At 35.8% G+C, this 12,705-nt stretch overlaps 1 protein-coding gene across 1 annotated transcript in view; it reads right to left on the bottom strand.

The window, feature by feature from the left end:
* Nucleotides 1–12,705, bottom strand: part of ARMC4 (armadillo repeat containing 4) — an 82,738-nt gene that overhangs the window by 25,659 nt on the left and 44,374 nt on the right. Inside the window, exons 18-19 of the mRNA XM_014944892.1 lie at nt 857–1,045; nt 46–267 (exon numbers count right to left, since the gene is read on the bottom strand). Of these exons, the coding sequence (XP_014800378.1) occupies nt 46–267; nt 857–1,045 (411 nt within the window). The remainder of the gene's footprint in view (nt 1–45; nt 268–856; nt 1,046–12,705) is intronic.

The following is a 12,705-nucleotide window of genomic DNA, read 5'->3' as shown; positions in this document are numbered from 1 at the left end:
CCTTCAACAATTTGAACTCCAAATGAGAAAAAACTTCCATCTCACCTTCACCACTCCATTTTCATGCATGGTGATACAGTTGTTGGGATCCTCTGAAAGCTGATATAAAGCCTGAGCTGTAGCTCTATGAACTGATGGATCATTTGACTTCAAGTAACCTACTAAAGGAGCTACAGCGTTGGTCTCTCCGAAGGTAACTCTATTGCTCCCCCACATGCAACAGATGGAAATGGCCTCTGCTAAGTGACGTCTTAATTTGTCATTGATCTGAAGAAGGTAAAAACATAATAAATTAAAGACAACATAATAAAATAAGAGTTTCATAGGAAAGCAGAATTGTATTTTCAAACATCTTTAAGCCATCCTAATTTATCTGTGGTACAATTAAAAACCGGAGAGAGCTGTAAGGCATGGAGCTAGTAGTCCCTTATCATTCTTTTTGTAGGAAGTGCTTTGAATCTTTATATTATTTCAAAGGAGCTTTTAGACTGATTGGAAATTAGGTAAGATTGGCATTGAAATGTAACATATAGCCCCGTCATTGAGATTCTCTGCATGGTTCAGAGTTACTGCTCTCTCAATCCTGTGTGCTATTTTCATACAGCAGCTGCATCTCTCGAAAGCAATGTTCAGCAACAGTGACTATTCAAATGAAGTTTATCTTCCAAAGCAATTTTAGTACCAGCCACAGAGTTTTTTCATGTCCAATATACATCTGGTAGAGGAAGGATTCTACAGCTCTTCCTTGTAGCTGCCACAAAACATACTGCTTTTGTCACAGCCTTTTAGTTGGGTATAATGGAGTGTGGCGTAAGAAACTCAGATACTTAGTATAGTATGTTTAGAGGTTACTTACTGTGTTTGTTAGTTTGGACAACAGAGGAACAACTCCATGATCTGTTATAACAGCTAAATTTTCTTCATCTTTAGCTATATTTGTAATGGCTGCACATACACTTGCTAAAACTTCTTTATTCTTTGATTTTAGCAAATTGACTATCAGTTCCAAGCCACCAACAAAGGATCGAACCATCTCCCCAGCATCCTAAATGAAAAACAAAAGAAGCATTGTTTTTAAATATTCAACCTGTATTTATAAGCAAACGTTAAAAAAAGAGATTGGCAAGACATAGTTATTCAGAACTGCAATTACTGCTGTGTTGCCTTCATCAAGAAATACGGCTAAGAACTCTGGAACTTGATTGACATACGAGAGTTAAGACTGTTTCACGTACCACCATCTAGGCAGAAATTCAATGTCTAAATAAAGGTATCTAGTGTCATTTTAGATACCACAGGGCATTCTTTAGGGCCTCAAGCTGTCACTCCAGTAGGGTGCAAGTCTCCCTTATCTGCTGTATCGTATTTGCCACGGGGGTGCTTCACATACCTTAGGGCATTTAAAACAGCAATAGACACCCCTGTTTAGGCTCTCATAGCATCTTCTGTTTCCTACATTAACACTGAGAGCTAGAAATGGAACTAAAGGAGTGGATATATTATTTTCTTGTATCAATGCAAATGAGTATTCAAGAATTCTTAAGCGAGGAGGTTACACAAGTCATGACAGCAACTGTGGGAGAACCATGGTGCACCTCAAAGTATGAACAATCAATATAAAATTTGGGAGAACCATGGTGCACCTCAAAGTATGAACGATCAATATAAAAATGTCACTAAAGGACCCAAACACAACTCTGGAAAAATGTCTAAGAATGCTCTCAGAAAAGAAATAGAAAACTAAACAGGAAAAAAATAAAGAAAAAGAAACAGAAAAGAAATAGAGAACTAAGCCTTGATCTTGAATACAGTATGCGTATCTGGTCCATTTTTTCCATCTTGAAAAAGTTATACCAAAATTAGAAAAGGTTTAGAGAAAGACTACAAGAATAATCAAAGGTAGTGAACTGCTCTGTAGAAGGAATAACTAAACAACAATGACACTCAAGGCTATAAAAGAGAAAAACGCGGAGCAGTATGATAGAGGTGTATAGAATCTTAAGTAGAACAGAAAGGGCACACAGGGATCTCTCTTCTAGGAGAAGACCTGGGAGCAGCAGATGAAATTAGCAGGTGGCATGTTCGGAATAAAATGAACTTATTTTCAAACAAAGCACAGCTAAGATGCTGAAGTCCTTGGAGCAAGAATGAGTGCCTGTTTGAAGCTTACATGCTAGATGTTAACTGGAAAAAGTCACAAAAAAAAAAATCCAGTAAGGATTATTAAATATAAAAGTATTCCATCTGATTTAGAAAGTTCCTAAGCCACAGATTTCTTTAAGGTGGGAGAGCATTTTGGGGAGAGGAACCATGGCTACAAGTTTGCCCTGTTCTTCTACCTTTCCTTAGGCATCCTCTGTGGGCTAGTATGAGAAACAGAATACTGTGTCAGTGAACCTTTGGTCTGACACAGGATTGGCTGTTCTTATACTCTTGCATTTATTAGACAACTCAAATTATTAAGCACATGTTTACACGTCAATGTGTAAAAAAGAAAACCAGCAGTTTGGGCACTGTGAGACTGAACTAACAGCTATGGAATTCATTTGGTTGTCTCAAGCAAAGAGGAACTGACAGTATCTGAAAAAGCAACATGCAGCGTACAGTACTTCATGTACCCTTAAAGGCACACAGGGCATACATCTAAGTTTTGTTTAAGCACAAATTCTTATTTGAATAAGTTACATAGTCACTGACCAATGCTGTACACCAAGATTCATTGCACTCTGTCAAACTGAGATGCTTGAAAACAAATGTATCTCTTTCTTCGGTCAGATGTTCTACCATGAAAGATTACGTTATTTTAGACAACCTCTTTTCAGTTTCCTTGTGGACAGAAATAATGCCAGAATACAAAAATATCTACTTCTTTGAATGACTTTTTACATGTTTATTCAACCTGTGGGTAACTCTAAGCAACACTTTGCCAACAATCATCAGAAGGGGTTCTCAGGACACCTAGTTACACAGAGCCTGAAAGACAACACTGCAAAATCCAGCAGTATTTTCAGAAACTCCATTATATAAATAATAATTAGCAAAGGGGTAGATGGCTCTTAGGATGGAGCCTAACCTGAGGATATCAAGTATTGCAATATAATTTGGAGAAATCACCACTTCTACTTGAATGGCCCATCAGTTACTTTAGTTGAGCGGGCCTCTGTAATAAGCTTAGCTATTTGTGTTTCAGGACTTCTTTATATAACCTGTAATCTGATTTTTTGTTAGATTTTCAACCTTTCAGATATGGATGTGGAAAAATGAGTAGTTCTCTTAAAGTTCTTTGTCCAATGAATATAGAAACTAGTGAATGACTTAATTATGGCTAACAGGGATTTCTGTAGAAATATAAGCAAAAGAACTATTGATTATTAAATAGATACAAGTCAGAAACCAACGTGGGCAAGAACTTCAGGTGTTTTTTGATCATCATCTAATTTTTATGGAACTATTTACTAAAAGTATGCCATTAGTGCCCAAATCATACTCTTCACAATGGGTATTGAACATAGGAACTGAAAATATGTCAGAGGAGATTCTTGGTGACATTGTGATGGCACATCTGCAGGTGGCACTGGATGGCCTGGTGTCAAACTGATATTATGCTGGAAAGAGAATAAAAGTGAATGGCCAAATGGTCAGCAATAACTTTGTAGAAGAAATTTTAGCCTATGCACATCAATGAGGGTGAACGTGCAGAGATGGAAAGTAAGGTCTGCAAATGCAATTTCTTTCATTTGCTTCCTTCAACAAGCCAATAGGAGAAATTTGAATATAAACTACCAGACACTGTCCTGAAACCCTTTTGGACTGAAAGGTCTTAGGACTTCATGAAAGTGGAAACATGGACAGTATGAACTTTCCTAGGGCTAGGGAGTGACCCTGAGACCAAGCGTGGTTTTGATTACATTTATTTCTTTTTGGGGGCTGATTTATGAACAGAGTAGGGTCCAACTCTATTGTGTTAGCTTTGCTGAACAAATCCATCAAATGGCTCATGGACGTGGTAAATATAAATTCCAGAAGATGCTACAGTTCATCTTTTAAAGTTCTGAGTCCAAATGCCAAACAGAACTTTTAGCTGTGATGTTTCCTTCTCACAGAAGCAGAAGTGGTGGGCAGGCCCATCAGTAATGAAACATTTTCCACCACAGACAGTGCAGTTCTTGAGACTGGAAGGGAGAGGTTAAAGCCATATAGTGTGAGTGGGTCAAAACCAGAAGCCACAGCATGTGGAAAAAGGGTAGTATCCAAGAGCAAACTTCGTGCTGAAGCCCTAAAAACCCCAGAATGAACAAATAATGGAGATCTTTACAGAAATTAAAAGAGGAGCTAAATATTTATGCAGAAGGACAATAAAGGTTTGTGACTCAGAAAAGCAGCTGAGAGAACCAGAGAAGGAAGGCAGTGCTCTGCCACTTCTATTACCATACAAGCTGCATGTAAAGGAGGGGGGTTACAGCGAGCTTCCCACAGATATGCCAGCATAAAGGCTTCTCTGTCACTGCCAGTGTATACATACCACAATGCAAATCCATCTACAGACAATCACCTGAATAAAAACAGTATTTCTTTATATCAGTTTTCATGTCTGTCTTGAAATCTTAAAATTTGCCCCGAAGTGGGTACATAATGGGTTACAGAGAAAGATTTCTACACAGAAATTTCTAACCCATACATATTACAGGGCTAGACAGCTAAGTGAACAGACACAGGAGAAGGACAATGAGGTATTTTACAGTTACTTCAATTCCTTGAAACTTACTACAGAAGTGTGCATTACCTCGTGTCTAAATATTGGCTCAAGAAATGAGAAAGGCTTCTGTTAGCAAGTAAACTCTACAATAAAGTGTCTAAGATTTGAAAAAGGCCGTGCTATACATGAAGAACATTCTGCTTTTCTGCATTGTTCAAATATCTGTGTATTATTATTATTCATGCTTCTGAAAGATGTTTCATGAAGACATAAGATGATCTGTACTCCATCTTAATGAACTAATATGTACATTTTACATTTTCCTACCTGTACATATTTTCTTTCCAGGTGATTATAACCCTACTTGCTAAATTTCTCTTCTGACAAGCTTATTCTTTCCAGATTTTGTAAAGGAGGACGGTTCAATCAAACTGATGGGATAACATATAAACAGTCCAGCAGTAAGTAAAAGAAAAGAGTTTCAATAATCGTCTGTGAAAACAGCTAAACACAAGGACAGAACTTTCTACCAGTGATGAAAAGCAGAGGGAAACTGCAGAAACCACATGTCAGGAAAGCTTCCCAAATGTGATTGTGGGTGTAGTCTGGTGGTCTGTGCAAGACAAAGAGAAAAGTAAAGCAGCAAGAAATTTGAAGAACAATAAGCAGAAAAGAAGGACGAAAATGAGAGCTTTTAAAAAATCTGTTATGTTACTTACAAGATTTTTTTTTCCAAAGAAATTTAAACAACAAATGCAATCTTTTTGGTATTATTTAGGAAACCACATACTTGCTTTGTACAGTAAATTTCTACTTTTTGAGGGTGGGTTTTTTTATTGTTTTGTTAGTTTGGTTTTTTTTAACTGAAAGATGTGTATTTATTATATACAATTGCCATACCTTAAAGATATCTAAAGAAGGAATTCAATGAAGTTGTGCCTGTAATTGCAGAGGTGTGGATTTAATTCTTTTGAATCTATGTTCTTTGAGTATACTTGTATTAATGATCAGACAGCTGTTCATACAATAAAGTCTAAACTAATTTCTGTGATTTTATTTTCCAAATACTCTTGGGCATTTTCATGTACACTTATTTTTGTAACAGAAGAAAAATCACATACAACATGTCATTGGAAACCTTTTTTGCACTTTTTGTTTCACATAGGAAAAATTGTTATCTTTAAATTCCACCTTCTAAATTAATCAATACACAATTTTGTCTGACCTAATCCAAAGGGTTTGTCATATCCTGCTACTAGTGTGTGATAAGCTTTCATATTGACCTGTAGTCCTTAAGTTTCACTGTAAAAATGTAAATGTCATTGTATAAAAGACTTGGGTTGTTTAGTATTGGGAATACATCTGAGTATACATGTTAATGATAGGTCTAATGCTTCTGTTTTAACAATAATATTTCTTAAGCTGAACAAAGTAGGAGGCCAAACACAAAGACATTTTAAGAAGCAATAAAAATGTTTAAAAAACATTGGGGTGAGAGGAGCAAGAATGTTGTACTGCATTAACAGGAAATATCTTCATTTTAAATCTTCATAATTATTATAACTTTTAATGTAATATTTGACCTGAGGTGACAGATATGAAGAAATATAGATTGTTAAACTACATTTTAAGTGGCTGAAGAAGACGGGAAAAGGTAATGAGATTTTCCATGACTTCACATGACCACATCTTCTAACTAGTGGGCAGCAAAGTTTTTATCCTCAGAAAGTACCATAAATATTATTTCAAAATTGGATTCAAAGGGAGGAGTTTGCAATCTCAAGCAGTAAAAAAAGCCCTATGCGGCAGAGATGCTGAGACCAGCAAAGTTACCTGCTGAGCTAATAAAATCCTTATCCTGCTACTCTTTAATCACATATTTTCATCCTGCTGAACTGTATGACTATTAACAAAATTTAGTTAACTTCCCTTTTTCACTTATTTCTACATTGACTTCTGCCAAAGGCAGAAATACTGTGAGATAGATCAGCTTTACACGTGTTTTTTTTAATTAGGAGCAGAAAGCATTACGGTATTTGCAGAAAGACAGATTTGGAAAAATAACTTGATCTTTACAGTATTTATACAAGGAGAACATTTGGGATTTTTGAGTTCTCTTGTCATCACATTATATGTTTTTTGTGGTTATTTTCATTAAGTAATTAAGTTCATCAGCCTTTAGACATAAAGTTCTTGTAAAAGAACTACTGAATTCTTTTGTAATGGAATTCCTTTCCTATTTCTTCCAAAGTGAATACTGGTTTCTTTATTTGAAAGATTTAAAGCTAAACACTGAATTACAAAAACACATTGTGTTTATCTTTAAAAATACTCCACTTGAAGGATAAAAGTTTCTTCACTAAAAACAAGTAGTATTTCACTCTTAGATATCTTTAAAAGCTTAAGGTGTCAAAGCTAATTTGTCAAATTGAATTGCTTTTGCCCAAAAGAAGTGATGGTATGGCTGTGTAAATAAACTTTAGTTATCAACAGCCATCTTTAAACTACCTTTTCTTTAATGCAGAAAGCTGTCCATTTCCATCCCGTATTGCCAACTGAGAAATTTATCATCCTAATGCACAATATAATTTAAAATTCAAAATAAAGAAATGCACGGATAAATTTCTGTATTATAGCTGTTCAGTGAAAAAAGAAAACACACAATCTATATAATGAAGTTTCTATTCATTTTTCTTCTTAAACAAGTCAATGATATTATTAACAAAGAAGCTTTAACATGGCTGTAATGCTACTGTGTAGCCTGGATGAGCAGAATTCCTTACTCCTGGCTCTTCAGAGATTTGATCATCGATCGCACAGTTAAATACTTGGCAAGTCTATTGCTATTGATAGTTTCAAGAAACAAAAGGAAAGTCCATTAGCCAAGCTTACAGCCCAAGAAAGCATGCAATGCATGTTCTCTAAAAGTTGGTAGGAGGAAAAAAACAAAAGTCTACATCATCACTCATGCAACTTCTAGTAGTCCTTTTGTCTATTGTTTTCCTTACTTTTCAGTCTGGCAGACTACACCTACTCTTCCTCCTCCTCCTCAGAAGTCTCACTGAAGTTCAGTCTTGGGTAAAAGCCAAAAATCCTAATTTTTTTCACAGAAGCAAATAAACTAGTAATATTGAAGTCCTTTGAGGCCACAGTAGAGAAAATGTCATGATTTGCTTTAGATTATTTTGAAAAGCATTTTAATAATGGAAGTATGAGAAACAGATAACATTGAGTAACTGGAAAAACTAAACATTTTTTCCATTGGTTTTGGATTGAACTGAATCCAAATAAGTGTCTAAGCAAACTTCTTGTAATTATTAATATGTTTATGAGGTAGTCATCATTAATATGTAGTTTAGTATTGTAGAGATTCAAGACATCAATACTGGAGTGTTCTGAGGACAGCCTAGGTAAACAATCAATGCAGTGACAACACAAACTAATAAATTGTTACAATAATTATTGTGTCTTTGCAATTCTGGCATGGTTCCATAAATTAGAGTGGTATATGAGAAGGCAATCATATCATATTGTACCACTTACCACTACAGACCACTGAGAATCTGAACAACAAGCATGAAGTATACAATATGTTATAGTTCAACCAAAAGCTTCTGCATAGATAAAATGATTGCTTGGAATTTTCTGGTTTATATTATGCAGCAAATCAGACACAATGATCTCTATGCTCTTTTCTTGCCTTAAAATCTGTGGAAGTCCCATGTGAGAGGGTACAGAGAAGAAAAAAAGTGAGATGGACAAGAAAGAAAAACCAAAGAGGAGATGAAAAAGAAAAAAATGTGAGGAGGATGGGGTTTAAACTTTTTATAGATTTTCAAAATCCAATTAGCAAGTCTAATTTAAAAGTACAGAAGCTACATGACAAGCTGTTGACTAGCATGTGCAGCTATTATAAACTAAGTTACAAGGAAAGCTGGTCAAATATTTTCCAGTGGAACAGTATTCCATCAGAAAATGTTAATGGAATGGAACCAAAACCTTCCATAAGAACACAACGACTTCTTGAAAAGTTTTGACAGAAACCAGGCAGAAAGGCAGGCTAAATTACCAACGTGCCTCTTCATCTTTTCTCTTGTCAGCCAGATGGCTGGTGAGTAGCCTGCCAGGCTGCTTGGCTTCTGGTTTTCACAGAATCCCTGACTTCTTGCCTGATGGGCTGCCAAACAGCTGGAAAACCAGGTCTCCAGGAGCTCCTAAGCTTTTGGCTTCTCATGGTCTCCAAGCTCTCAGGCAGCTGCTTTGCATGGAACTTAGGACATGAGGCTCCCCAATGAGGGAGATATGGGTTACGCTCTTAAGCTTCTCTTTGCTTTCCGGCTTTCAGGTTACGTGTTTTATAGGACTGGACTCCTGTATTTCTAGACATTAAGGACCTCAGGGCAATTTATGGCAGTCCATTCAGTATCTCCAGGGCAGCATACCTATAGGAGGCCCAAACTCCTCATGATAATTGGTTCACTAAACTTCTAGGCAGCCTATGCCAAGAATCATTGAGTAGTCTGGTTCTGCATGCACCCTGGCAAGCATGGCAGCCAGCTGTGGATTCACCAGGTCAGGTTTAACTTGCTGGGCTTCTTAAATCTCCAAGGACCCTGGTCCTCTGGAAGGCCTGCGGGGCAAGCCAAAAATTCCTTTTCGTCTCTCTTACAGTATTCTTTTGAAATTATAACAAACACTTATAAGTTGGAAAGTTTATATCCAGATATCAGGGTTTAAAAACTCAAAAATGAGATCAAATATAGAGAAGTATGTATGATTTATGCTAAAAATGATAATGTCTAGAGAAAACAAAAAGGAAAATGGAAAAAGAGCAGAGAGAGCACTAAGTTTAAACTGCCAAGGTTTCTGTATAGAATTGCAAAAAGCACAGCAAGGAAAACAAAGAAACTGGAAAATACTGTACATACTCAAGCAGAGAATTGTGATATTATAGACTTAACCAAGAATGGTAAGTAAACAAAAATGTATTGGTACTGCTTAAGTAAAATTTTTGAAATATAAAACAAATTAACAACAGTGTGCATTATGGGGCATGACTGATCTTTATACACTACAGTTTTAAATTAGTAAAATGTGTAAACAAAGCCTTTTAATTAATTTAAAGCAGCAAATAATTTTATTTGCTAAATATCAGAAGAATTTCCAAGTTCAACTACCTTTCTTTGTCACTTTTAGTAACGTTCTCTGTGGTTTTATACATATGGTTACGTTAAAATAGCAAAATCTATGTAAAAATCCTAAATAGCATGGGTCATCAGCAGCATATTTTCCACCCACAGGTTAACTCGAGATTGCTGGCTCCAGTAGAAGTCAATTCCTCATATATAATACTTCTGCAAGAATGAAGGCTACCTGACCTTCACACATACCCATCTCATGACCCTTCCCTCTTAAACCTGATTTAGTTTTGATTTGTTTGGTTGTTGGTTTTGTTTTTTTGTATCAGCATGGACATTCTCTTTCCCCATATGTAGGAAATACACAGACAACTTTAGATGGCTGATCATCCTTCATCAAACCCATTAAATTCCACTGCAGAGCTGAAAGGGATTCAATAACTTGGCGGGAGAGGAGGGGAGGAGGGAAATCACGCTTTATCAGGGAAGTGTGAGATGTCATTTTACAAGTACATTTTAAGAAAATAGACTAGCTATCCCTCTCTCTTCCCTCAAATCCCCAGTGTCAGACTGTTTACTTAAATTATTTTGACAGACTTTGTATGTAGCTGGCTTCCTGAAGCTCTTTAAGAAAGCGTTTATAATTGTAGTTCTAACAAAGTGGAATTTTGAATGTTGAAAGCTGATATGCAAGCACAGACAGATAACAGAGGAAAGGATGAGCCCAGACGTTACCATTCCTATTCTAATGTTTGCACCCAAAACTGTACTAAATACGAGCATGGAAAATAACCTCTAAAACTTTTTCTTTTTTTTTTTCTTTTTCCCAAGAGATACTATTTAAAGGTTACTTTGTAAGGAAATAGGTATTTTCATACAAACTCAAGCTGGCGGTGTTCCTCGTATTGGCACAATGCCTTTGGATGAATTTTATAATAGCCAAAATAACATCTTTGTAGAGTTTCTCTAAATTTTTCTGTTTGGGCTCATGTATGTTGGGAGAACACTATAAATACTGTTTTTCAAAGAAGCATCATAACCAAATATTGCCATTCCAACATCAACAGAGTTGAGTAGACTTTTCTTAGCCATTTTTCATAATCATTTGTGTTTCTTGGACAGTGCACTTACACTTTGTCATTACTAATGTGCCTGCAGTAGTAACTTTTCCTTTTGGAAATAAGGAACTAATTAATAAGAATCTGCTTCTATTAAGTTTATTCCTTTGAATAAATTACATTCTCATCTTTTTTTTTATATTTTAAAGAAATGTATCAACTACTTTATCCAAAATCATGAGATATATTTGTCTAAGTCTCACAAGTAGCACTCACAGGTGCTGTGCAAATTTTCTCTGTAGAGTTCTAACACCCAAATTCTATCACTGCCAGCCCACCTGTGAGACCTTCATTCTACAAGAAATTCTTAAGGCTAAAAATATTTAGAACTAATGCTGGCATTCAGAAGTGAAGACTGATACCAAACCAATATTATGGCTGTCAGAGCTGTAACAGTTTACGTATGACAGTGTACAATTTATATCCTCTATTTAATAAGTCTTAGATCTCTCACACATCAAATATCACTGACCTGTATCATACTGCTGTAACAAAATATGATACTGATACAAATCTATTCTATGGGAAGTACTCTGAATCAGCTACCATAATGCAACTGTCAATATATATAATCTAGGGTTACGGGAACTTGGATTCTGCTCCCATTGCAATTAACTTCCTGTCCAACAGCAGACAGACTAATTAGACCCAAAAGCTTAAAGCTGCCTAGCACCTAAACATCTTGAGATTTCAAGTCTTGGCATTTTGTGACTTTTACTCCTCCAATGGTAAAATAGAAATGATAGACCTTCCAATCTTAAACAGATTATGGTTACAGTAAGAGCATGAGATATAATCACGTACTCATATTCTGTAAAAATAACAGCTCTATTAGTATTATAGATTAGCTTCTAAGATTTTATAAATATCATATAAAATAATCTTTAAATTGTATTTACAGAACATGTCCATACAGAAAAACGGATGCTGCACTGCATTGTTTCCGATACTATTAACAAGCTCTATTTCATCTGTGAAACTCCATGCTACAGAAAAGAATCACTACAGTTTCCACAAAAGAACACAAAAAGAAAACAAATCCAAATTCCAAGCTCACAGTTATTTGACACATGGTTTGCAGTCCCAAGCACAGGCTTGGAAAAGCCAGAATGCACATAATCCTTTTAAAGTCATATGCTTATCACTGCTTTTGTATCAAACACTGCATAAACCAAACTGTGCTCCTTGGAAGATTGTGTAAGTTGTTGAATAATATTAACTTTGAATGAAAAAAAAAAAAAATAAAAATCAATATTTTGTTTAGATAGAAAGAGTTACTGCATTTCCACAGTGTAGCTATAATCGCTGCTTTATACATATTTCTTTCCATTCAGTGTCAGAGGAAAGGGTATTATTGGTAGGTTTGTTTCAGTGTGCCACTCTGCCTCAGTCTCACACAAAGAACTCTTTGTGGGGTCACAGATTAGCATTTGGGCAGGCAGCCAAGAGAGATGAAAGGAGGATGGCTACACTAAAGGATGTACATAGCTTACACTCATCGAATACCCAGCGGAAAAAAACAAGAAAAAAATCCATGTAGTCTATAATTTCAGTAGCCCTTTTCTATGCCCTTAGAAAAGGTGATTTTAGCGAAGATCTAGCAATGTGGAGTTCTGCTCTGGCACTAAAGGTTGAAAAGTCTTACACATAATAAGTATTACCTCAGTTCTGAGATAAAGGAATATTTTAACATTCAGTTGTAGCAATATTGTTCAAGAGAGAGGCAGGTATAGTCATATCTTGACAGATGAGA

Source organism: Calidris pugnax, unplaced genomic scaffold (assembly GCF_001431845.1).
Source record: "Calidris pugnax isolate Ruff unplaced genomic scaffold, ASM143184v1 scaffold54, whole genome shotgun sequence".
Classification (NCBI taxonomy): domain Eukaryota; kingdom Metazoa; phylum Chordata; class Aves; order Charadriiformes; family Scolopacidae; genus Calidris; species Calidris pugnax.
Note: the sequence above shows the minus strand (reverse complement) of the source record. Positions and strands in the feature narration are given on the sequence as shown.